Raw genomic sequence first — 27,965 nt, 5'->3', positions numbered from 1 at the left:
CAGCACAATGCACTTAACATGAAAAGCGTATGTTTTTGGGGTTGTCCGGATTAATGCCTAATTTTGATAAAGTTCATAATAATAGATAGGCAACAACTTTTCTGACATGTATCGGTCCAAATAGTTGCTGTACATGCACCTGCAGTTAGGCCTGCGGTCTGGACAATGGTGAGTATCACACTCGCCTTTCATCTGCTTGCCTTTCAATTTTTTGTGCTCCTGTCATAGGATGAGACAAAATGTTGGAGACATCAACATGTCCCAGTTTTGAAATAATGGCATAAAATGATGAAAACTCCGCCCAATTTTAATATAAATGGACACAGATTTCTACTACACAATTTGAGCACTTTTTAGTTACAGGACTTTCACTGAAACTGGTTGTGTTTCAGAACTTACAATCTGTTGTGTTCTGGAGACATGTGCCTTCAGATATGTGGGGGTAGATTTGTAAGATAGCAGAGCAGAGCACCTGACCACAATAAACATAGCCAACAAGATTTTCATTCTTACCAGTCACTAATAAAAATCTCTCCCAAACACAGCTCCAACCATCATCTTTTTCACTCATATGATATTCTTTCACCTCATGTTCACATGCCATGGTCCTGCAGCAGGCAAAAGAGTGGTGATCAGGTAACTAGATGGTTGAGGCACTTGAGCATGGGATGCTCAAATTAGTGGAGAGGAAGTTGAGTGCAGTTGCTTCCTGCATTCACAGTGGCTGTATTGACATCTGCCAGACATTCAAGAAACTACATGCACTGAACAATTAAGTGAGCACAAATGCTGGATATATGACAACCTACCAGCTGTCCTCTGGAATAAATAGCCACTACCAAACTGTGGCCAAGATCAGAGCTACCATCTGGTGACAGAACACACTGTCAAGCATAACATATCTGAGTTCAATGGCTGCTCCAAAAACAGTTCCATCTGACCCCCAGCACTAACTTTTCTGATTTGTGTAAATGGGAGTTATTCTTACAATGCATTCCTACACTGTGCAATTATTGCTTCTCCCTCCCACATTCCTATCCTGCACATTTGCTGCCTCCCTCTGAGCCACTAGCTATTCGTCCCAACCTTCCTTCCACTTTCCACTTCCTTCTGCATCTACTGATCCCACCCGACACAACCACTCACCCCAGTCTACCAGCAGAACTGCAGTCCCAGCATTGTATGTTGATCTGGGACAATGTAGCTAAACACGTGTAAACATGAGGGAGTGACTGTGTGTGCATATCATAACATATTGATTCAATACTGATTACACAATGACTTGTCTGTGGAACAGATGTTTTTAATTATTCTGGATGGAGTTGTATTGAAGAGTATATTCACTTTACTAAAATGTAGTTATTACTTAACTGACTGTCTTGAATTTGGCTTTGCTGTCTTCTTATAGAGGTCTGATAATGCTGTAGGTGTGCTACATCACAAACATGACATGTCTCCATTACTCATCAACTTCTTGTCAAATGTTCACACACAAGCAGTACAATGATAACATTTAAAGGGATGAGATTTACATTGTTGTCAAAGACATTAACTGATTGGTAGATTTAAATTAACAGATTTTAACTTAAATATTAAGAAATTATCCAAACATCTCAGATATACAGTAAGTAGTACTGTATGAAATAATGAATGTTAGTGGTTCTAGTTTTATATGTACATAAAAATTTATAAAATTAAATTATCGATACTCAGCGGTACCGAAGAATTGTGAATATGTCTCAGGCTTGATTACACCACAGTATGTATATACACTCAGCTCATTAAAGGATTCGTACAAAAGCTAGAAAAGTCTTCATTGCTTTTTGTGTGCTTGTTGACAACTCAGTAGTTCTACTATCTAGTGAGTAGTCTTCTTTACTCCTAACTTATTTGCATTTTGCCAGAACTTGCTTATCATATTAACATTGTTATTTAAAATGACAAACAACTGTTCTGTAATCACCAAAAATATATGTTAATTCAAAGTGTAGAGAAAGTCATGTCCACAAATTGAAATTTACCTGTAACTCCACTTGGTGGTAAAATCACTCTTCCCAGCTCTCCATATTTACCAAATAGATTTTTGATTTCTTGTAAGCTTGTCTTTGCAGGCAAATTCTTAGCTAAAACTACAGTCTTGGATCTTGCTTTCGGGGCCTAAAGCAAATGGCACCATTACAATCTACTTAAGTGCTGCACAAAAATGCCATGTAAAATCAGTCATTTCCTTATTAGCACAAATGTACAACTGTTTTGTAGTATGTATGACCAGCCATATCAAATTAAATCACAATAATACCAGCACATCCACAACAGTGTCAAAGTGCATCAATAGCATATATAAAAAAAAAAAAAACTGTGAACATCTACCTATGCAAATATACTCCAAATGTTAATGGAAAGTGTATGGCACAGGGTTATTGCTATAAATACGAAACCCTTTTGAATAATAATATAAATCAGGTGTCGAGTATTTTGATTTGTTTTATAAATGTTATACTGAAGACAATCATTTTCTTCAAATTCAATGTTTGTCAAAAACCATTTTATATAGACCTGATTTGTTTATTTTAGAAAACATGGACAATTTTATACCATAACAAGAAGTGCCTTACCTGGTTAAAAGCATCAAGATGAACACCATTTTCAATTAGGAAATCTCTTGTTTCTGTCACTATCTGTGTTTCTCCCAAAGCAAGACGGACAGCTAAACTTTCAGGTCCTCTTGGATCCAAGACCTTGAATAAATCAAAACAAGCATTGCAGCTAACATCAAATGTAGGCATTTGAGACAAAATATTTTAATTTCAGATTGAACTTCCAGTCAATGATTTTGGACCTTCCAAGAATCTTTATAAATAACACATTTTTAAGTATCTACAACTGGCATATATGTAAGTTGCACTCAAAACTATAAAGTACAACAGAAAGTCTTGGAATTACAGGTACACTTAACATGGTAATGATTTAATAACTAAGCAATGAGCTAAGTGGGTTGAGTAAGGCACTAGGAGCACATACGTGAGCTCCCTGCCAGACAAAGCACTGAATCGAAGCAAAAGATGCTTAGTAAACAATCACTACTGTGCTGTACATGCAGCACGACTCGACAGTTAGCTTGGGGATGTTGGGAGGAGATATAAGTAATCTTTGCTGGACACATACAGTGCTTTTGCAGGGCAATCAGCACATTAAAAAAAAAAAAAAAAAAAAAAAAAAAAAAAAAAAAAAAAAAAAAAAAAAAAATTGCACCTGTGTTTTTACAAAAGCAGAGAGGACAAATGGAAGTAATAATTACTTAAATGATTATATAGAATAGTCGAAACTGAAATCTTGTAGCTACAAATTACAAAACACTATTATACAATGCTCCTGTGAACAGTATTGTCTGCTAATGTTGACATCGAATGGAACATTCTACATACCACCCAAATTTTATTGTTTCCCAGCCTCCTATGTGAAAGGGGCATCTTCTACTGCACATATAGTAATTTTGCTACGACGTCTTTATAAATCTGGTAGAAAATTAGTTACCAGTACAAAAATTGTACATTTCTTGGGATATGAGACAGACAAGGCAGAGGACAGAAATAAAGAACTGAAAAATAAGGATCCCCCCCCCCCTCTCCCTCTCTCTCTCTCTCTCTCTCTCTCTCTCTCTCTCTCTCCCACACACACACACACACACACACACACACACACACACACACACTTTTTCTTTACCCCATGTCTAACTTTTTTCAAATGTATCGACAAGATTTATTAGCTCCTAATTTGACCACCTTAAGTTGAAGCACTTGCATTGATATTGTATGCACAAAGCCAAGAAATAATTAATAATTTAGCACTGCTATTATCTTGTGTTTGCTTTATATGTTTCGACCTAAAACTGATTTACAAATGTCTATTTTTGCAAAATAAGCACAGTTCTGACCAGTATTTGGATACTGACAATTTACATTTGGTAACAATGTTCTGGTGGTTAACACTGTAGTTAGGTGTATATTACTGTGTTATTATTTTCAATGTTAAATATGTTTTTAAAATTTGTTACGAGGCTTTTATACTAACTGAAAGGCAATTTTTCTTTTTGTTTCTGTATATTTGAGGACAGTTGCTAGTCAACTGAAATCATTTATCCTTTATTGTGATAAAGATTATTAAAATTTACAATAAGCAGTTCAAAGAATTGAGGACAGTTTTTTCAAAACTTGCTTTCTGCAAAATTGGTCAAAATGAGTTTTTTGTGGCATACAGTATTTGAGATAGCCATCTTTCTTATGCATAAAACAATTTTTTCAAAACCCAAAACACAACTACCACGGTTAGAAGCTAAGCTACCAAGCATCCTCCATTATTCCAAAACTCACTTTCTGCCACAAAACTGATATAGCAAAACTCGCTTTCTGCAGCTAATTTTTGTGGGGTGAATAGTCTTTTGATTTTAATACCAACATTTCCAATGGAAGTTCTATGACTTTTCTCGGATTCATGAATGTCACAAAGCAAGAACAGTATTTTAATGGAAACTTTATAAAGACTCCTGGAAATACCTGAAGTCTTCACAAGTACTGACATTACTTTCAAATTTGGGAGCACAGCTGTATGCCTCCTGATTGGATGTTGGGTAATGTGGGAAAAAAGTACAGAGAGAAGGATGAAATAACATCTTCCATTTTAAATTAGCCCTTTCACATTAAAGTGACCAAGATTCATACCCCTAGATATTCTACAATGGTGACTGTTACCATGGACTGATTGCCAATACAGCAAGTACACAGTGATGAATCCTTCCATCTGTTTGTGACCAAAAAGTTTCATTCAGTTATGTTGAGGGTAACTGGCTGACCATGCACACATCTATCCTCTGAAGGTCTTCTTCACTTAAAACAATTTTTAATTATATTGTGAATGTAGCTGGAGGAAAATAACAAACTACATTTTTTACAAACAGATATACCATTTGTCAGGAATTACAGACATAATCATTATGTGTTAAAACAACATGCAGAGATACCAGTATCAATATTAACTTTTACATCACTGCAATACACATGGCCACTATTTTCTTTAAAAACTGTTTTTGACTAGCAGCAAAATACATATGGAGCACTTCCTCTACCTCTTGATCAAAAGTACATGAACAGATAGATCTCTGACACATCTTTAAAGGGATCCAGCAAATGATATTCTAATGAGATGAGATCAGAACAATATGCAGTATGCACCAAAACCTCAAAATGCACATTTTCGGCTACTGCCACAATAACATATCTGCTATTAAGATTGAAGGAACATAGAGAGTGACAGGCATTCACTATACAACATCAAGCCACAAAAAATTAAAAAAATACTTTGAAAAGTTCACTCATCAAAAAACTTGAACTTGCAAAACAAGGGTCAGTGTCAATACTAAAACCTATGCCTAAACAGCGTGTCAACTACAACTGGGTCAAAAATTATACAAAGATGTAAGTTGTACCTGACAGGTGGCATCAATGTGGGGGACTTGGGCATCAAATTTTAATTTTAATTTTACTTTATCATCATTCATTTTTTTTTCATCTTCCACTTACCTCTTCATTCACTGGATCTAAAAGTTAAGGCCCATTTTTCACCAGGAGATCTAAGACAATACCCTCTTCAAATATGCCTTCTCAGATCGAAATTACCTTCCCTACTTTTCCCAGAAACACATCTCCCACACTTTGTCTCCCCACCTATCATCCCCACAGACCGGCCACAAAGGAATGCACAGCTTGTTACTCAATACCACTCAGGATTTGAGCAACTGAATCACATTCTCTCTCACAGTTTTGACAACCTTTCATTGTGCCTTGAAATGAGAGGTATCTGCCCCAGCCCACCCACAGTGGTACTCTGCAAGGCCCCCAACCTTTGCAATATCCTTGTCTGTCCCTGTTCCACCCTTGTTCCCAACTTGCCCTGCAGCTCATATCCGAGTGATGCAAGACCTTGCCCATTCGCTCCTTCCACTACCACTCTTTCCAGCCCAGTCACATGTATTTCCTACATTTTCAAATGCAAGAGCAGTCATGTGGTCTACTAATTTATCTGCAACTACTGTGCAGCATTCTATGTGGGCATGACCACTAACGAACTGTCTGTTCACATGAATGACCACAGTCAAACTGTGGCCAAGAGGCAGTTGAACACTTAGTTGCAGGTAATGCTGCATAACACAGTTCATTTGAATATGACTGCTACTTCATAGCCTGTGGAATCAGGATTCTTCCCAATAACACTAGCTTTTCTGAACTGCACAGGTGGTGACTCTCCCTCCAACATATCCTTTGTTCCCATTACCCCTTGGCCTCAACCTACGCTAGTCCCTGTCTTCTACCTGACTCTACCCCCTTCCCTGTTCCCATTCCAGTTTCAAGCATGCCTTCTATCATTCAGTGCACCTGCACAGTCTTGCCTCCTTCTGCGCTTCTCTCTCGTTTTTTCTCTGGTCACAGTCTCCCAATGCTGAAATCTGGCAGTCACTGCCATGTCCCAGACATGTCCTTTCACACACCCACAGCCAGCTGACAAAGTACTTTGTTCAGTAGCTTAACAACACCCAAAAAATATCCCTGACTGTCACTCATTGCCTCCTCTATGTGGCAAGCACCATTCTAGCCTAATTTATATTGTTGATTAGAACAAATAAAATATTCTACTGCTTGAACCTGCAATATATTTGCAAACCATATTAACTATCACAGAGTTCTCCCTAGCTACTAAAAGGAGGTAATTAAAGATGGTTATTTGATTAACTGCAGTATTTATCATGCTGCCATTCATATTATCATTGGTGCCTAGTTCACTTACATAGAAGGCCAAGTTATAACTCCGTGTCTGCTACACCTGCTTCAATTTTGCAATGGATGCATCTCATGACATACTCAGTTGCAGGTCAATATCCTTTTGGAGGAGTTAGTTGGTATGTTAATTCCTTTGGCTTCTTTTGTGTCGCTATGTCATAAGCCATTTGTTTGACTAATGAATGTGCTATTATCAAATATATTTTGATCTCCATTTTCCACAGCAGGTTAGCTGTACACAAGCGTATAAGTGGCAGGTTAGCTGATTCCTGTAGACAGGCAATACGAAGTCAATCGTTAAGCCTCCACCAAAAATTGAGCAACTCTTGAAACTTGTGAAGGGTGACAAGAGATTCACAATTGCCAATGGACATTTATTAACCCAAGTGTAAACCTAATCAGACCAAGCAGAGCAGAAGCAAAGGGATGTGTGAGGTGAAGAAATCTATAAGAAATTACACCATACAAGATGGACATATACTGTACTTAACACTATCAAACAAGTAACATCTGGGACACTCTTAACAAAATTCTGGAAATTATAACAGCAATAGGACTGATGGCTCACAGTTATGTATAACATGTGACCCTGCATAATAGAGTTGAAGTAGGCACAGAGGCTATGAAGTGAAAACTTTGTCCAATATCATGATGGACTACTCACAACCAACAGTAGCAACGAGACTACTGTCAATACTGAGGAGTAATTAACCAAGGGACTGTGATGTGTGAACCACTTGGCACAGCTGGAAGCTCATATTGGTACAAGGATATGCTTTCCTAAGTGCAATAAGAACTAGAAGGAAAAAGAAATGGAAGAGAAAAAGAAAAAATAACAATGAGAAATTGGGGAGGAGAACAAAGATGAAACACTGAAAGCAATAAAAAAAACCAGTCAGAAAAGACATAATAAATAAGTACACAAATAAAAAAAATAGCAAAAAAATAAAGGGGGGTAACATTTTAATGAATCTTAAGTCCAAGAGGATGTTGGGATGCCAGAATATGCTAGAGGGCAAGTTCTGTCTCCAGAGGTCACGAAAACCAGTACTGGGTAGGAGGATCTGTGGTGTAGCACACACACAGGTTCCATGAGTCACACTGCAGAGCATGTGCAGCAGCTGGATACTAGGTTTCGCCAAGGCGGACAGTTCTTGTGTGACCATTCATGTGTTCAACCAGTTTGGTGGTTATCATTCCTCTACAAAACACTGTACACAAATTAGTTGATAACCAATATTTGCAAATTGCTCTGCAAGTAGTGAGGCTGGAGTAGGTGGTTGGTTGGTTTAAAAGAGGGGAGGGGGTAAATAAACTGCAAGGTCATTGGTCCCTTGTTCTGATTAAAATAATTCCACAAGGGTGGAAGTAAAATAATCCGAGACATACAAAACACAGGTGGAAGAAGGAGAAAATCACAAGAATGAAAGAAGGGCAACAAACACCAAAATGGACAAAAATGGACAAGAAAACCACAGAGAGACACAAGAAACATGTATAAGAGATTAAAACAAGAGGGCTGGCTGACCATGAGAATAAAAAGGAGAAGCCAGCCACTGTGCAACATATTAAAGCCTCCACCCTAAAAGCACGAGGGTGGAGGACACAGAAGGACAAAGGACAAGTGCTAAAACTTAGATCAAATGATAAAACCCACCCTCATGAATAAAACGTAAAACTAAAGCTGCTGTTGAGGCACTGTCGCCCAACACCGAAGGTAGGGTGCTGGGAAAGTTAAAAGTCCGCCGCAGAGTGGCTAAAAGTGGGTAGTCCAGCAAGAGGTGGACAACTGTCATTTGTGAGCCACAGCAACACTGAGGTGGGTCCTCGCAACAGAGGAGGTAACCATGCATTAGCCACGTATGGCCAATGTGGAGCCGGTAGAGAAAAACTGATTCCCTGTGAGAGGACTGCATGGAAGACGTGACTCCAGGACCCAACCCAACCTCTGACAAACCATAAGTACAGCAGCTTATAAAGAAAGTTGGTGAGGCTGATGGGCTGGTAGCTATCCACATCAAGCGGGTTTTGACCAGGTTTGAGCACCGGAAGGAGGGTGCTCTCCTGCCATTGCGATGGAAGGATACCATTGCACCAGATCTGGTTGAAGATGATGAGGAGGTGTCGCTTGTAGTCAGACGAGAGATGTCTAATCATCTGACTGTGGATCTGAACTGGCCCAGGAGCTGTGACGGGGCAATGTAGAAGGGCGTTGAGGAGCTCCCACTCTGTAAATGGGGCGTTATAGGGTTCACTGTGGCCTGAAGTGAACGAGAGGACTTTCCTTTCCATCCGCCATTTGAGGGTGTGAAAGGCTGGGAGTTAGTTCTCTGACACAGAGGCTTGAGCACAGTGTTCAGCAAAGTGCTTGGCAATCGCTTTTTTGTCGCTAGATAAAATGCCATTGATGTTAATGCCAGGGATAAATGATGGGGTCTGGTAGCCAAAAAGATGTCTGATCTTTGTCCAAACTTGGGAAGGTGACGTATGGCACCCAATGGTCAACACATACCTCTCCCAACACTCCTGTTTCCGTTGTTTTATAAGTTGACGAATGCAGGCACGGAGCCGCTTAAAGGCTATTAGGCACTCTAGGGAAATGATCGTTGCAATGACAACATCGATGGCACTATGTGGGGGAGATTCAGTGGTGTCAGCAGAGGTGAAGGCTTCCCAGTCTGACTTGTTTAAAGCCCATCTGTGTAGACGTCCATGGGCATGACACCGGGGGAATGATAGGAAGATGGGGAAGTGGTCACTACCACACGGGTCATCATGTGCCCAGTGGATAGATGGGGGAAGGCCAGGACTGCAAACCAAGAGATAAATGGCCGAATATGTGCCATGTGCCACACTGATATGTCTGGGGGCACCTGTATTTAAGAGGCAGAGGTCGAGTTGTGACAGTAAATTTTCGAAGTCGCTACCTCGGCCAGTAAGCATGGTGCCATCCCACAAGGGGTTATGCGCGTTAAAATCTCTCAAAAATAGGAAAAGTTTAGGGAGTTGATCAATCAGTGCACCCAATACGCTCACGTGTACTGCACCATCTGGAGCAAGATATACATTGCAGACAGTTATTTCCTGTGTCGTCGTTATCCTGACTGCCACAGCTTCAAGAGGTGTTAGAAGGGGCACAGGTTCACTACATAATGAATTCAGGACATAGACGCAAACTCCATCTAACACTCTGTTACAGTCACTATGGATCCTGTAATACCCCTTATAGCTGTGGAGGCCAGGGGATCTGCATTGCCAGGCACCAGGTTTCCTGGAGGGCAATGCAGAAAGCAGGTGTAAAGCTTAACAGTTGCTGTAGCTCAGCCAGATGGTGGAAAACGCCGCCACAATTCCACTAGAGCATTACATGATTGAGAGATTGGGAAGGCATGAAACACTCAATGAGGCAGTCTACACCTCAGTGTCACCTGCTGCCACCAGATGAATTCCTGTGCGATCAACATCCATTGTGTCTGAGGGCCCAGCAAGATTTATGTCCTCAGTAGATGCCAGAATCTCCACCTCCTCCTCAGATCCACCTCATCCTCAGACACAGAGCTTACTGTAGGTAGTGGTGGTGTGGGTGCCACCACAGTGCCTTGGTTCTTGGGGGTCTTTTTCTTTTTAGGTCTCTCTCGCAGCTCCTTAGGCTTGTTCGGCTGGGAGGGATTCACTGTTTCAGTCTCAGGGACTGAGGAGGACCGTGAAGCCCTATGACCAGCTACCTGTGGTTGCTTCAGCCACTGGTGGGTGTCAGCTTTGTCACTGGTAGGAACCTGGGAAGGGAGTGACCTAAGGGATCCCTTCCTGGTGAGAGAAGCTGAAGATAACTTACACTTCTATGGCTGAGAAGTGGGGACTGATGTCCCTGATGGTTGGGGGGGGATTGCTCCTGAAGTAGGTTGTGCAGGAGCAAATGGAAGGGAAGTGCCCCCCACCATCAAGGGGGCAGGTGGAGTCTGAGGGCGAGGCGAGCTGTTGTTGTAGCAGTGGCATAGGCTGACTTCATATGTACAGGATGTAGCCTCTCATATTTTCTCTTAGCCTCAGTGTAGGTCAGTCGGTCCAGCGTCTTGTATTCCATTATTTTTCTTTCTTTCTGGAGAATCCTGCAGTCCGGCGAGCAAGGCGAATGGTGCTCTCCGCAGTTGACACAGATGGGAGGCGGGGCAGAGGGAGTATAGAGTATTGGGATGTGAAGGACATAAGGACATCCAGGATCAGGACAGGTGACGCTGGAAGTACAGCGGGAAGACATATGGCCGAACTTCCCTCCAGTCGGGGGAGGAACATATGGCTTTAGGTCACAGCAGTAGACTTTCTTGTGTAATGTGTCACCTTCGAAGGCCAAGATGAAGGCACCGGTGGCAACCTGATTTTCCCTCGGATCCCGGTGGACATGCCAGACAAAATGGATCGAAGTTCATCATCAGACTGCATAAGAAGGTCCCTGTGAAATATGATACCCTGGACCATATTTAAGCTCTTATGGGGTGTGATGGAAACAGAAACATCCAACAGCTTGTCACAGGTGAGTAGTGCCTGTGACTGGGCAGAGGAATGGAAATATTTTAGATCTGGTAGCATCCTACAGACCAGACCTCATCGACGGTGTCAGTGTTGAGACAGGGATTAGTGATCATGATGATGTCATTACGACTATGGTTACGAAAGTTAAAAAGTCGGTCAAGAAGGCTAGGAGAGTATTCTTACTAGAAAGAGCAGATAAGCAGTTGTTAGCATCCCACTTAGTAAATGAATCAACTTCATTTACTTCCGGTATGATGGACGCGGAAGAATTATGGGCAAATTTTAAACACATTGTAAATCACAAATTGGACAAGTATGTGCCGAAAAAGTGGGTTACGGACTGAAAAGACACACCGTGGTTTAACAGTGCAATTCAGAGAATGCTCAGGAAGCAAAGGCAGTTGCACTTGCGGTACAAGAAAGATCGGGAGAATGAGGACAGGCAAAAGTTAGTAGAGGTTTGTGCTGCTGTAAAAAGAGCGATGCGCAAAGCATTCAACCACTAACACCGTCATACCTTAGCAAAAGATCTTGCAGAAAACCCAAGGAAATTCTGGTCTTATGTAAAATCAGTAAGCGGGTCGAAGGCTTCCATCCAGTTACTCACTGATCAGTCTGGCCTGGCAACGGAAGACAGCAAAATGAAAGCTGAAATTTTAAATTTAGCATTTGAGAAATCTTTCACGCAGGAGGATCGTACAAACAAATCGCCGTTTGAGTCTTGTACAAATTCCCGTATGGAGAACATAGTGATAGACATCCCTGGGGTTGTGAAGCAGCTGAATGGGTTGAAAATAAATAAATCGCCAGGTCCTGATGGGATTCCAATTTGGTTTTACAGAGAGTACTCTACTGCATTGACTCCTTACTTAGCTTGCATTTATCGCGAATCTCTTTCCCAACGTAAAGTCCCGAGCGACTGGAAAAAAAGCGCAGGGGACGCCTGTATATAAGAAGAGTAGAAGAACGGATCCTCACAATTACAGACCAATATCCTTAACATCGGTTTGTTGCAGGATTCTCGAACATATTCTCAGTTCGAATATAATGAATTTCCTTGAGACAGAGAAGTTGCTGTCCATGCATCAGCACGTCTTTAGAAAGCATCGCTCCTGAGTGGCTCGAAGACTTCTTAAGTAATAGAACCCAGTACTTTGTCCTCTACGGTGAGTGTTTATCGGAGGTGAAGTCCGCTGTTGTTTTCTATCTACATAAATGATCTTTTGGATAGGGTGGATAGCAATGTGCGGCTGTTTGCTGATGATGCTGTGGTGTACGGGAAGGTGTCGTCGTTGAGTGACTGTAGGAGGATACAAGATGACTTGGTCAGGATTTGTGATTGGTGTAAAGAATGGCAGCTAACTCTAAATACAGATAAATGTAAATTAATGCAGATGAATAGGAAAAAGAATCCTGTAATGTTTGAATACTCCATTAGTAGTGTAGCGCTTGACACAGTCACATCGATTAAATATTTGGGCGTAACACTGCAGAGCGATATGAAGTGGGACAAGCATGTAATGGCAGTGGTGGGGAAAGCAGATAGTCGTCTTCGGTTCATTGGTAGAATTTTGGGAGATGTGGTTCATCTGTAAAGGAGACCGCTTATAAAACACTAATACGACCTATTCTTGAGTACTGCTCGAGCGTTTGGGATCCCTATCAGGTCAGATTGAGGGAGGACATAGGAGCAATTCAGAGGCGGGCTGCTACATTTGTTACTCGTAGGTTTGTTCATCATGCGAGTGTTACAGAAATGCTTCAGGAACTCAGCTGGGAGTCTCTAGAGGAAAGGTGGTGTTCTTTTCGTGAATCGCTACTGAGGAAATTTAGCGAACCAGCAATTGAGGCTGACTGCAGTACAATTTTACTGCTGCCAACTTACATTTCGCGGAAAGACCACAAAGATAGATAAGAGAGATTAGGGCTCGTACAGAGGCATATAGGCAGTCATTTTTCCCTCGTTCTGTTTGGGAGTGGAACAGGGAGAGAAGATACTAGTTGTGGTATGAGGTACCCTCCGCCACGCACCGTATGGTGCATTGCGGAGTATGTATGTAGATGTAGATGTAGATGTAGGATACTGTTTTGATCAAGACCGACCCTGATCGCATTTTGGACAAGCCCTCCACCTCCCCAAACTTGTCCTCTAAATGCTCCACAAAAAACTGAGGTTCACTGACGCAAAAGAGTCCCCATCAACTCTCATACATACGAGGTACCGGGGTGAATAAGTTTAGCTGCCATCCTTAGCCTGGCGTTCCTCCCATGGTGCGGGCTTAGACACTGCTGGTGTTTGACTACCAGCAAGAGATGACGTACTACGCTTCATGGCGTGTGATCTGCCCAGGGTTCCTCCTCACAGGCGCCACCCCAGCCTCAGCATAGGCCACCTGGCAGGATGGCCGTTGCGCGGAGTCCCGATGCCCCAGGGTCCCAGGTAGAGGGGCATCTACTCCTTGGCATATGCGAGAAGTTAACGGCACAGGCATCAGCAGAGCGATCCCAGTGTGGTCAAGGGGCTACAACCAACAGGGTACATGGTGGCCCCACCGCAACGGACTGGCTACCGCGCTGGATATCAGGTGCTAAGAAGTCCATCGTCGTCGAAAGTGCAGAAAGTGATACTGCACAGAGGATGGAGGAAAATGCACCCAGGAGGGTGACCTTGCCCAGCAGCTGGAGAATGAGCGGAAGTGCAGATCCATATTGACGAAGGATGTGAGAGGTCTCAGCGCATGATGGACACTATGCACCATGTAAAGCATCCTTCCCGAGTTGGCTCGCTCTTCAGGAAAATTTTGAAGAATGGAGGGCAAACCCTACAGGGGACCATCACATAGCCAAAACGTGCGAGACTTCTTTTAGTGGTCTCTTACGAAAGGCATGAATACCTTGGGCCTATTCTAACCCCTGGGTCCACAGGGCAGGGGGGAGGGGGGGGGGAGGTTGTGGCTGGATGCATATGGCAGGTTTCTGTTGGAAATGATTACAAGCGAAGGAACTTTAGGATAGGATTAATGGATTGGCAATGTCATATTTGGTGACTAGGATCTTACAGAGATTATGAGGGTAGCAGAAGGTGACAGTGGGTGGTGTGGAGAGGATATCAGGGAGAGAGAATTTCATTTCAGAGGCTGATATGAGAAAATCATAGCTTTGGCAGAGCAATGTATTGAGGAATTCACGGTCTGGGTGGTAGTGGGTAGCAAGTGGGGTGCTTCCAAGATTTTTGGAAGTGGAAGCTGTATTAGTCAGTGGGTGAGAGGAGGACACCACCTAGGAGATTTATTAGTGAATAAGATCTTTATGACAGTTGCGAGGCAGCAAACCCTGGGAGAGGTGATCAGAGTAGATGTTCAGGAATTCAGTGCTGTAGCAGATACATTTGCCATGGCTGCCTAGGCTATAGGGAATGGAATGTTTAGTGTGGAAAGTGTGGCAACTGTCAAAGAGAAGGTACTGGTTGCTTTTTTGTTGGTGTCATATGGACTGAGGTTTGGATGCAGGGTTCAGTATGGTGGAGGCCAAAGTCAAGGAAGGTAGCATTGGATTTGGAAAAGGACGAAGTGAAAATGAGTTGGGAAAAGCTATTGCAGGAAATGGAGTAACACATCTTCAACATGAGTTCAGACCACAAAGATGCTGTCCATAAGTCTGTACCAAGCCAGGGACTCCAGCTTCTGGCTCTTCAGGAAACCCTCTCCCACACAGCCCATGAATAGGCTCAACATATCTCTCTGATTTGATTGCACGCCTGGTGTCATGTACTTTTATTCATATATGTCTCTATTGGAAATATTAAAAATTTTGTATCTTGAAGCACTGGCGAGCAGCTCTATCTTATAATTTTAAAAGTTTTCTCGAGTGCATTTTCCTTTTGATACATTATCTTTCAAATGTACACTAACAGCACAGAAAATATTATTCTAAAAAGCATTTTAAGTTATAATACTGGTCTATACATTTATTTTTTTCAGTTGGTGGGCTTTTTATCCGAACCTTTCATTACCCTTGCATCTTGTTCAGATAACAACGACAATTCTACCACGGATGGTAATAATACAACAGAACCAAAGAGTTCTTGGGCTTGGAACGTCATGCAAGATAGCACTTCCAGTGGCTCACTTAGTCCTGTCATCTGGAGGGCATATTGCCTTCATAAGCAGTGGCCAGAAGTGATACACACAAAAGTCACTGAATGAAGAATGCTTACGTCATCCTCATGGCACACTTCAGGAACCTTGCTTTCCTCTGACGGATATCGAATCTGGATCGCTCTGCAAACTGTTACAGTTATGCCACTTGGACTTTTACAAAGACATACAGACTTTCTGGTTTCAATCTTCTACAATCTAGTTTGCTAGCTTGTGTCAATTCAGCATGTTCAGATTTTGCGAATTTTTACTTTGTTCTGAGGTTGCTTTAATTCAGAGTTAATAAAGATTGTGCACTTTGGTACACATGAGCCTTATAAGTGCGTATAAAAATTACCTTGTCTTTTGTAGTATTGTATGTGTCTGCTATAACATCAGCTACAGCATTCTGACCCAAAAATAAAGTATTCCAGTTGTGCGAAGATGCTGCTTCTGCCTTCATTTTCAACATCTTTTTCTGCTTGAAGGTAAGGCCCTCTGAAACAAAGAATTCAGAACCATCACAAGAGGCACAAAAGAAGAATATCAATAAGAACAATAAAGGACTAAAAAGTGAACAGCTAAAATATAAATGTGTCAAAGAGATACGATGACATGATCAAGAAATATGGTGTTATTGTCACAATTCCTTAACAGATGAAAAGGAGTCCATGTGAACATTTCTGTGAACTGTCAATGCAATAAAAATATGTTTTGGTTACTAACAACATCAATCTACAGGATACTGTATTTACTCGAATCTAAGCCGCACTCGAATCTAAGCCGCACCTGAAAAATGAGACTCGAAATAAAGGAAAAAAAATTTCCAGAATCTAAGCCGCACCTGAAATTTGAGACTCGAAATTCAAGGGGGGAGAAAAGTTTTAGGCCGCACCTCCAAATCGAAACAAAGTTGGTCCATTGTAATATGAGACACAATTTAGGTCGAATGAATGACGATACAGCTACAGAAGTTTGGTTCGAGTCGTAAGCTTAGCAGTTAAGCTTTACCGCGTAGCCATTGCTATGCGTCAGGCACTCCGTCCGTATTTATACGGGTACCCTTCCTTTTTCACGTGCTTTGTCTGGTTTGAATCGATTGCTTATTTTGCTTTGATCTGATAAGTGCCGTTTTCGTTGTTATAGGTGTTTGCGTCACTCTTAAGCTGAAAATGCATTACTGCACTGTGTCATGCATTGTTTGTTGCATTCTAATAGCGCGTGTTTACGGCCTGTCGCGGCTCGCGGCATGGCTTGCTTTTATGCGCGCTACCGCCGCGTACAATTAAAAAAGAGAGAGGAATCGTCTCATTAGCGAAACAATGGCAAGAGACTGCTATTTGTTGTTACTTACACTGCTGCTTTCTTTGATAATGATCAACAAGAATAAAATAATAGACTGCGTATGATAGAACATGTTCTGAACGAGAGTTAGGCGAAAATTTTTCTCCATTTGAAAATCTTTGCGGCTGCTTCTTTATTACATCAAATTCTGCACAGAAATTAGAGTCATCTTAGATTTAAAAATCTAGTCATTTGCCGTGCTTCATTTCTGACTGCATCACTATTAGGCATAAGAATAATACGAATATTAAACATGACACGATACGTATATTCTTCCGCGTTTGCTGTTGTCTCACTCTAGTTTCGTAGTTTATTAGGCAGGCAGGATTTAAATGAGATAGCAGCAAACACGAAAGAATACATGGCAAAATGTTTATATTCGTATTATTCTTATGGTGAAGAGAATACTGTATGTGATTCAAATTTCATCAGGTTCCTATTAGCAACCATCTCTTCTCACAGATAGGAAAAAATTCAGAACGTAGAGTTGGCCATAGTGACAAACATCCCAAACAGTCTTGCCAGTCAGATTTTCGTAGTACACTGAAATTGTGCTACATTCGAAGATGAACAATAAGGAATTTGTATTTACTTCGTTGGATAATGTATGAAAATGCAGTGGTCGAAACTCGCGGCGGAGAAAAAAAGCTCGTCTTCCACTTTTTTTTAAAAAATTTGTTTACTGACGCAGAGGTTTTGTCGCCAGTATTTATCTTTGTGCCTACAAAGTATGCCTGCGTAGCGCTACATATATTCAACGGCAGAAGTTAGTTGTGGCGGCACGTACCAACATTTTTCATAACTTCCGCTTGCTTTGTACTCAATTCTAAGCCGCAGGCGATTTTTTGGATTACGAAAACCGGAAAAAAAGTGCGGCTTAGATTCGAGTAAATACGGTATTCACATTGTCTCAGAAAACATATTACTTTCTCCCAAGTTTTGGTGACATGTCAGTACATCATAGTCTGTGTGTCACTGAATACTAACAGATGATGATTATTGTTTTTTCAAGGTATGGCTCTTTATCTTTGGATGACTCAGCAGTGGTGAGACTTTTATCAGGTTTATCTCTATGTCTGTTCTGTTAGCTGTAGCTAGTGTAACAGCTGTGTGAGCAAGATGAAGACAACCCAGTTGGGAAACCAATATCCTCTACCATATCTAACACAGTGCATCACCCAAGAAGAGGGTGTTAAGTCCTAAAGTTTGAACAAGTGCATAGCTGGAGTTTCCAAAGGGTTGAAATTGAATCCCTATTTTGAAGCTCCCTGCCAAAAGCAGCTTCAGCTGTACTCCTCTATCTTCCTGGTGACGACCGTACATGCATGTGGCATATGGAAAATGGCAGCAAACCTGGCACACAAGCTATATGTTTTTCACCAATCATGCTTGAGCAAAATTTTGAATATCAGCTATTGCAACTACATTTCAAATGATAAAGTGCTGGGAAGAAATGGTCTACACAGCCTGTGCAAAATCTTTGCTGAAAAGACACTGAAGCCTGTAGGGTATGTCCTACACATGACAAATAGAAGGAACCCCAAATAAGCACTGTTGTGGAAACCAATGGATGGATACAAAATTAGAAGAAGATTTTATACCATCTGAAAATTATTTTTTGCAAAGGATCTTTAATGCATGGACATAAACTGGGAGGAAGCTGAAAACCTGACAGCTGATCAAGTTCACCGGAGGAAACTTATTGCCTAATGTGCTACGTAGTCCAAGTCTAAGTCTAAGTAAAGTGCCATCTGTGTATGAAAGCTTCTTTAGTTGCAGTTTCCAAAAGCACCAGATGGATAGTGGAGAATCGCAACATGCAGAAACCAAATTAAAGCTGAGAGAAGAGGCCTTGGGATCTGAGATACCACAGCAGGCACTTTTATTCAAGGAGCTTGCATAATCTCTTGGTCAGAGCAGCAGTGTGGTCCTTTCTCTGGCCTCAAGAGAAACAATGATTCCTTCTCATCACTGGAATGGGACTACCCCTTTACATGCGGTTGAATATCTTAAGAGTAATCCCCACCCCCATTAACAATGGACCTTGCCATTGGTGAGGAGGCGTGCGTGCCTCAGCGATACAGATAGTTGTACTGTAGGTGCAACCACAATGGAGAGGTATCTGTTGAGAGGTCAGACAAACGTGTGGCTCCTGAAGACGGGCAGCAGCCTTTTCAGTATTTTCAGGGGCAACAATCTGGATGACTGACTGATCTGGCCTTGTAACATTAACCACAACAGCCTTGCTGTGCCAGTACTGCAAACAGCTGAAGGCAAGGGGAAACTACAGCCATAATTTTTCCCCAGGGCATGCAGCTTCACTGTAAGGTTAAATGATGATGGCGTCCTCTTGGGTAAAAGATTCTGGAGGTAAAATAGTCCCCCATTCGGATCTCCAGGCAGGGACTATGCAGGAGGACATCATTATCAGGAGAAAAAGAACTCACGCTCTACGGATCAGAGTGTGGAATGTCAGATCCCTTAATTGGGCAGGGAGGTTAGAAAATTTAAAAAGGGAAATGGATAGGTTAAAGTTAGATATAGTGGGAATTAGTGAAGTTCGGTGGCAGGAGGAACAAGACTTCTTCTGCTCAGGTGAATAAAGGGTTATAAATACAAAATCAAATAGGGGTAATCCTGGAGTAGGTTTAATAATGAATAAAAAATAGGAGTGCAGATAAGCTACTATGAACAGCCCAGTGAACATATTGTTGACAAGATAGACACACTGCCCACACCTACCACAGTAGTACAACTTTATACGCCAACTAGCTCCGCAGATTATGAAGAGATTGATGAAATGTATTATGCGATAAAAGAAATTATTCAAACAGTTAAGGGAGATGAAAATTTGATAGTCATGGGGGATTGGAATTCAACTGTAGGGAAAGGAAGAGAAGGAAAAGTAGTAGGTGAATATGGACTGGAAGATTTCAGACAGATTGTATAATGGTAAGACAGAGATTTAGGAACCAGGTTTTAAATTTTAAGACATTTCCTGGGGTAGATGTGGACACTGACCACTATTTATTGGTTATGAACTGTAGACTAAAACTGAAGAAACTGCAAAAAGGTAGGAATTTAAGGAGGCGGGATTTGGATAAACTGAAAGAACCAGAGGATGTAGTGAGTTTCAGAGAGAGCATTAGGGAACGATTGACAAATGCAGGGGAAAGAAGTACAGTAGAAGAAAAATGGGTAACTTTGAGGTATGTAATAGTGAAGGCAGCACAGGATCAAGTAGGTAAAAAAAGACGAGGCCTAGTTGAAATCCTTGGGTAACAGAAGAGATATTGAATCTAATTTATGAAAGAAGAACATATAAAAATGCAGTAAATGAAGCAGATGAAAAAGAATACAAATGTCTAAAAAATGAGATCAACAGGGACTGCAAAATGGCTAAGCAAGGATGGCTAGAGGACAAATGTAAGCCTGTAGAGTCATATATCACTAGGGGTAAGATAGATACTGCCTACAGGAAAATTAAAGAGAATTTTGTAAAAAAGAGAACCACCTGTATGAATATCAAGAGCAAACATGGAAAACCAGTCCTAAGCAAAGAAGAGAAAACAGAAAGGTGAAAGAAGTATGTAGAGGATCTACACAAGGAAATATGAAGGAAGTGGAAGAGGATGTAGATGAAGATGAAATGGGAGATACGATAATTTGTAAAGAAAGCAGATGGCAGTTATTAGAGTCGAGGGGCATGAAAGGGAAGCAGTGATTGAACAGGGAGTGAGACAGGGTTGTAGCCTATCCCCGGTGTTATTCAATCTGTATACTGAGCAAGCAGAAAAGGAAACAAAAGAAAAATTCAGAGTAGGAATTAAAAACCATGGAGAAGAAATAAAAACTTCGAGGTTTGCCGATGACATTGTAATTATGCCAGAGACACCAAAGGACCTGGAAGAACACCTCAACGGAATGGACAGTGTCTTGAAAGGAGGATATAAGACGAACATCAACAAAAGTAATTAATAGGAGGTTACTGGAATTAGTTGAATTAAATCAGGTGATGCTGAGGGAACTGGATTAGGAAATGAGGTAATTAATGTAGTAGATGACTTTTGCTGTTTGGGGAGCAAAATAACTCTTGATGGTCAAAGTAGAGAGGATATAAAATGAAGACTGGCTCTGGCGCGGAAAGCGTTTCGGAAGAAGGGAAATTTGTTAACATCAAGTATAGATTTAAGTGTCAAGAAATCTTTTTTGAAAGTATTTGTGTTGAGTGCAGTCATGTATGGAAGTAAAAAATGGACGATAAATAGTTTAGACAAGAAGAGAATACAAGCTTTCGAAATGTGGTGCTACAGAAGAGTGCTGAAGATTATATGGGTAGGTGCTGAATAGAACTGGGGAGAAGAAGAATTTGAAACAAAACCTGACTAAAAGAAGGGATTGTTTGGTAGGATACGTTTTGAGGCATCAAGGTATCACCAGTTTAGTATTGGAGGGCAGTATGGAGGGTAAAAATTGTAGAGGGTGACCAAGATATGAATACGCTAAGCAGATTCAGAAGAATATAGGCTATGGTAGTTACTCATAGATGATGAAGCTTGCACAGGATAGAGTAGCATGGAGAGCTGCAGCAAACCAGTCTCTGGACTGAACACCACCACCACCACCACCACCACCACCACCACCACAACAACAACAACAACAACAACAACAAGAACAACACCTGTTACTCTTTCATTGCTTGGGTGCTTTAGCATCTGGTTGCATACAACTGGGTCATAGAGATATGCAGTGCTTAAGTGGTAGTACACTGTGAAGCTTCCACTTACTGAATGAGTCATTTTAAGGTTCCACATGTTGTAAAGTAAAAGGCAGATACACAGAATCTGCCATGTGTTTCTGAGGTACAAGTGTTTGTTAGCAGTTACTATTTGTGAATACTCTGATAGAGATGTAAGGGTGGCTGCTATAGACAAAAGATAAGTGGCAACACTGCAGTTGATAAAGATCCCTGGTACCATAGCGGAGGATTGGTGAACACGGAACATCTTTGTTTCACCCACAAATGCGACGATGGGGGGTGTGTCCACACTGTGCGGATGTAAATTAAAAATGAAACCATTTGTCAGATCAGTAAAACCCATGAAAAACCTGCCAGAAGTCAAGAGCAAATAAGTTCAAAAATATATAGATAACAATGAACATACCTAAAATCAGTACAATGTGTGCATGTCCAAGTTAAGTTAAAAGGCAGTATGACTCATCACCACCTTTCAAATGTGCATGACATAAGTGAACGATGTAATGAGAGTACCGGCATGGGACTAGAATCAAAATAAGCCCGAACAGAGCCAATTAGACACTGTACAAAAGACAAGGCGCTACAAAGTAAGGCTTGAGACAAAAATAGCTACACTTATGGTACATCACTTGATGCCAAGTTTGCACAGCACTATTATTGATAGGCAACATGCAAATTGCCATAACTACAACAAACAAAAACACTATTCTAGTATCTGTACTATGTAACTAAATGTTTGAGAAATGACATGACTGCAATGTCTGCTACATACCAATTTCTCGTAGAAAGGAGCAATGTGACCATTGGAACAGAGACTGAGTAATGTGCCTTCAATGTGGACCAAGTCCATCGTAACCAAAAAATATATCACCAGGTCATATAATTAAAACATATAAAATAATGAATAGCAGTAAGAAAACTAAGACGGCATCATAAAAAGTACTAATGATGTCATTTAAAAGCATGTGGCACCAGGACGAAAAACATAGAAATTGCGATGAGTAATCAAATCAGTACTGATGCAACCAGACATTAAATGGCCAACAATCATAAAAACAGATAAAGAACACTAGCAACAGGGGCAATGGGAGGACTACGGAATAACACCAACAAGAGTGAATTAGGTAAAAAATAATTGGCTACTTCAGCCATTGCAAAAAATTGCTCATACTGTTTTCATATTTAAGCTCTACCTCAAAAACTAGGGGCCTTCTCATCTATGATTAACAGGTTGCATGAGGTACTGCTTAATAAAGAGTACACTAACACAGAATGGGTCATTGTAAACTTTCTAACATACATGAATGTTACACAATAAAGAAGGTCAAGAATACTCATAGGCAAATGATGGCTGAAGGCAGTACACTCATTGTACACAATGTAGATGAGAAGAAAAAGTGCATTAGGATCCCATACCACACGAATATGTCGGATTAAGTGGGTAACTGGCTGAGGTGTCTAAATATTATTCCCATATTCTTTATACCTAATAATAATAGACAGCAGCCGATTCGGCATGAATATAGAGCTCCCCAGCTATTTAATAAAACAGAGATTTATCATATTAAGTGCCCACAGTATGACTGTAAGTGTGTGGGGGCAAGCTGATACAAGTTTTTACTCCAGGCTCAAGGTGCATTCAAATGCAAGTAAATCCAACCGTGCATTATCTATGTGTCTTGTGCTTAATGATCACAGGTTGGATAATACCATGGAGAATCTGTCGGTATTACATATCTATCCCAAGGGATTGACTCTGAACTTCCTACAAGAGAGAGAAATTTTCAAAGGTACAACTAATATTCCTCAAGTTGCCGTGAATTAAAAGGCACAACTTAAAACATACAAACATTTTGAGTAATTTTATGCAATAGCTGCAACAGTCAATTATTTTTTACCTCCTTTGTTCCTGTTGGTGCTGTTCCACAGTCTTGCCATAGTCCTTGTTCTTACCGTTCTTTTTTATTTTTATGTTTGTTGGCCATTTAATGTCTGGTTGCATGATACCGGTTTTGGGTACTCATTGCAATTTCTACATTTTCAGTCCTGCTGCCAAGGAGTTTTAGACTTGTCATTAGCATTATTTATGGTGCCATCTTGGAAGTTTTCTTACTGGAATTTATTACTTTATACGTTTCAATTATTTGACCAAGTGGGTTATTCAGATTATATGCAGTTTCATCAAAGCTTCTAGCCTGGGTTTTAATGTAACAATTACTTCTGTGCTGTTATTATAGCAGTCATTTACTAGACTTCCACATGCATCTCATGTAGTGCACTAGTTTGACATTATATATGATCTCTCTAAGTTTTTGCGTTTATTAATTTTACTGGTTTTACCTCAAGTTTTTTTATATTTTTTCTAGTTACTTTTGTCTTGGTCCTGTATGTTTTTTATGGGACAGGCACCTCTCGCACTTGTGCCATTACCTTCACCTGCCCATTACTATTTTCACCGCTCTGAGCTTTATCTTGTTTCTCTTTTGTCGAATGGGACAATCCTCACACACTGATTACTTTAGTGCAGCTTGTAGGCGCCAACAATAGATGGATCACACTGCCACTTTATGGGAGAAAATGGTAGTGGCAGACATTGTGGATGCGCTGTTTTTCAGACTTTTAGTTGCTTAGTTATGGATACCCGGATAGTGTTTTCATTTGTTGTCAGTTTCCATGTTGTCCATCAATGTCGGCACTGTGCAAACTTGGCATAGGTTGGCCTTCCATATGTGTACCTATTTATTGTTCAGTTTTAACCTTACTTTGTAGTTCCTAGCTTTTCATATAGTCTCTAATTCAGTGCTATTTGGGTTTATATTGACTCTAGGCTTCACCGGCACTTGCAACATACGGCTCACTTATGTCAGACACATCTGAAAGGTGGATTTGATAGTCACTTTTCCATACTCCCTTAGATGAGCCATGCATGGCAGAGGTACTGCCTTTTAACTTGGACATGTACACTTCATACTGATTTTTGGTATTTTCGTTGTTGTCTATATATCTTTTTACCTTATTTATTCTTGACTACTGGCCGGTTTTTTGTGAGTCGTACTGTTCTGACATACGGTTTCACTTTTAATCTACAATTGTGCCTGAAAATGGGGATGAAAGTCCGAAACCGGGTTGTGTAAGACTTTGGTATTAATTTTGTATAACTGTAGTGGAAGTTTCAGTTAAAACAATTTATAAAACAGTTGTGGATGTACCACTAACAGATATTTATGCTCATATGGTGTTGCTGGCCACTAACAGACCGATCCAAGATTCAATTGTCAATGACCATTTCAGTTTTTTCTGCCATGGGAAGGTCTGCAACCAAATGCGAAGCAGCTGGAATAAACAGCAGTGAAGCTGACGAGCTAGCTGTCAAAGAGGTGGTATTAAAAACAAGAAAACTCACAACCCAGATGAAAAATAAGTTAAATGTCAAAGGATAATCTTAGGACCAGTTTTAGTCTGCATTATAAAGTAATATATGAACACAGCCACAACACTTAAAAGAGTTTCCTTGATGTTACAAAATTCACATCCATTAAACTTACCCATTTGTAACATCTCTTCCAAAGTCTTTTTTGCCTTTCCTGGTAGTAAGTGTAGCATTCTGCCGTGAAAAACAGATCCATCCAGTTCTGTATACGCTTTAGCTGCATGTTCAGGCATCAAGAAAGTCACTACTGCAAACCCTTTTGTTTTTCTGGTAAGCCTGTCAACAGGCATAACAACTTCCGTAAGAGGTCCTGCAAAACAGTGTAAGCTAAGAAAAAAAGATTCTGCATTTAAAGAGAGAGATTAAATGATTCAGTCATACCAGAAATTTGCACGAAACAGATTTTTTGCTTTGCTGCATACATACAACAAAGTCTTTACTGCTGCAATACACAGCAGATTATCTTTTTACTTAAATCATTGCTAATGCTCTATTGAAGTAAAAACCTTTATATTTTCTCCCAATATTTCATACCCTTAAAACTGCAATCACAGTGAAACAAAAGATAAAGTAATAATCCAATAAGACATATATTGTCAGAGGAACTAATTTCAGATAACTTGATAAAGTTTCTTCAATTTATTAACAATTAAGGGTGAGCTTGAAGACACCAGAAGGAATTTCTCAGTTTGCCACCATCAGTTGCTATAAAACAGAGGACAAGTCATTAACATTTCTCATCTCTCCCGGTGGATTGTTTCTTGCATTAAATGCACATACGTAATTAAATCACATGTAATGCATAATTCTTAATACTCCTATGAAAAAGTTATTCTGCTGAAGCTTTCTGGCATACTAAACTGGGTGTCAGATCAGGACTCGAACCTATGGCGTTTTGCAGACAAGTGCTCCACCAAATGAGCTATCCAAGCATGACACACAAGCGCCCTCACATCTTTACTTCCGCCAGTACCTGCAGGACTACCATCACTGCAAGAAAGAATATTGTGGAGACATGGCTTATCCACAGCCTTGGAGATTGTTTGCAACAAATTTGGCCACAGAGTGAAAATTCATCCTGGAATTTCTTCTCTTTCTCAGCTTCTTCAACAAAAACTTTTCTGGATTGGGTATCAGTAAAAACCTGCAGCATTCCCAACAAAAAATTCATGAGAAAAATTTTTTTCAATAAAATTCTTAACTTTATAATAAAATATGTTTTTATTAGAGAAATGGGAAAAATCTGGGAAACAACCATTCATCTGTAGAAGATTGATGCACCGAGCAGCCTAATTATCTAAATGTTTATGCACTGGGAAACTAGAAAAACTAGGGTTGTTATCATTCCATTTGATAAAATTGTCATCTTTGAACTGCTACAAGTCTTTGGCTATGGTTTTGCTTGTTGCTTCGACTCAGGTGTCAGATTATGGATACAAATTTCATTCATGGTCGCAAATTGCGCATAGTCCAAAAATGTGCTTAGATTCTGATGGACTGTCATTAATTCAGCTTCCCCTTTAACTATAAAATCAATTACCACAGCAGTAACAGTCACTGTGTCCACAGTTACTGCCGCCTGCTGCTCTACACCAGAGCTAAAATCTCATTACTTTTCTTTTTCACCTGCATTTCAGAATCTTCTGAAATGATAATCCGAAGATTGTCTGTTTTTACAGTAATCTTGCAGGATCAAACAAAGGCACCCAAGAACTCTCAACTCCCTAAGTCTGGTGAAAAGGGAGGGACACCAAAATGATGAAAAGTTTCCAGGATGTTAACGAAGTTCTTGTAACCAATTTATTGCATCCTGAATACATTTTCCATTCCAGCAACATGCTGATTAGATCTAGGACTGTCAACTCATTATAGGTAAGCTGTAGCGTACAAATACGGATGTACTGCTTCCCAATCTTCCCCCTGTGCAAATGGTAGGACTATTGGCGACACATTGTGTGGCATATTTATCAGTCTCATAAGCCACTGCCATTGATCATTGTCCTCTTCTGCATAGTCCACTGGTAGTAGAATGTTTAGCAGCTGTTCAGTAGTGTCCTTCCACACTTGTCTCATTGCACCATATCCCTTTTTTTTATCATGAGCATTAACAGTGGCAATTAAGTTTTTTTCTGCTGCTATTTTGGAAGGGGCTGACCTGAGATTTGTTCCCAACATTTCACATTTCTTTGCCTTTGTGCTTTGAATTTTATCTCAGTACATCTTCTTGGGTAAATATGGTAAAGTAATAATTGCCTTTTCTATCTGTTTCTTGAGTGTACTTTGGTGTCTTTGTTGTATCTGTATTAGGAGAATGGCAAATAAACACAAGCACACATCTACAAAAAGATTACACATTATTAAGTTTATTTACAGTATATACACTTAATAACTGAATTATACACAGCTCTGAACACGGTAGGTTCTTCTCTGGTACTGAGCTATGTGCAAATGATGATAAGGTTACTGACTGTAACAACCAGTCTTGAATGCTGATTCAACACTGATTATATTTAGTAGTAATATTTAGTAGTATTGTGCTGCTTCATTGCAATGTTCCTCACTGCAGTCACTCACATTTATGTTCATAAATCTCTAGATGTACTGTATCAGGGACGAGCTCTGGATTGTGGATGCTGTCTAATCAGATCTGTGTGGAGCAGGGTCACATGATCCGAGTGTCCTCTGGTGGCATATTGCATAGTGCCCCTCACTGGAGACGATGGAAGGTGGCCTCGCCTGGCAATACGCTGGTGGGAGAGTCAAAAGTGCTGTCTCTTGTGTAGCCACGAGCTGCACTCAGCACACAGGGTGCAGTCAACAGAGATGCTGTCGATACTGCACTTTTGGTCTTTAGATTGTGTTTAAGAGACACTGGTTTGCACTTATGAGGCAGACACTTGGTTCTGTAAGAGTTCAAATGCTGACCAACTGCTGAA

The 27,965-nt window shown here is 40.6% G+C and overlaps 1 protein-coding gene across 1 annotated transcript in view; it reads right to left on the bottom strand.

Moving 5' to 3' along the window:
- Positions 1-27,965, bottom strand: part of LOC126175929 (probable RNA-binding protein 19) — a 136,036-nt gene that overhangs the window by 39,022 nt on the left and 69,049 nt on the right. Inside the window, exons 7-10 of the mRNA XM_049923007.1 lie at positions 25,145-25,339; positions 15,855-15,994; positions 2,616-2,738; positions 2,022-2,157 (exon numbers count right to left, since the gene is read on the bottom strand). Coding sequence (XP_049778964.1) covers positions 2,022-2,157; positions 2,616-2,738; positions 15,855-15,994; positions 25,145-25,339 — 594 coding nt within the window. The remainder of the gene's footprint in view (positions 1-2,021; positions 2,158-2,615; positions 2,739-15,854; positions 15,995-25,144; positions 25,340-27,965) is intronic.

This window comes from Schistocerca cancellata, chromosome 1, assembly GCF_023864275.1.
Source record: "Schistocerca cancellata isolate TAMUIC-IGC-003103 chromosome 1, iqSchCanc2.1, whole genome shotgun sequence".
Taxonomy (NCBI): domain Eukaryota; kingdom Metazoa; phylum Arthropoda; class Insecta; order Orthoptera; family Acrididae; genus Schistocerca; species Schistocerca cancellata.
Note: the sequence above shows the minus strand (reverse complement) of the source record. Positions and strands in the feature narration are given on the sequence as shown.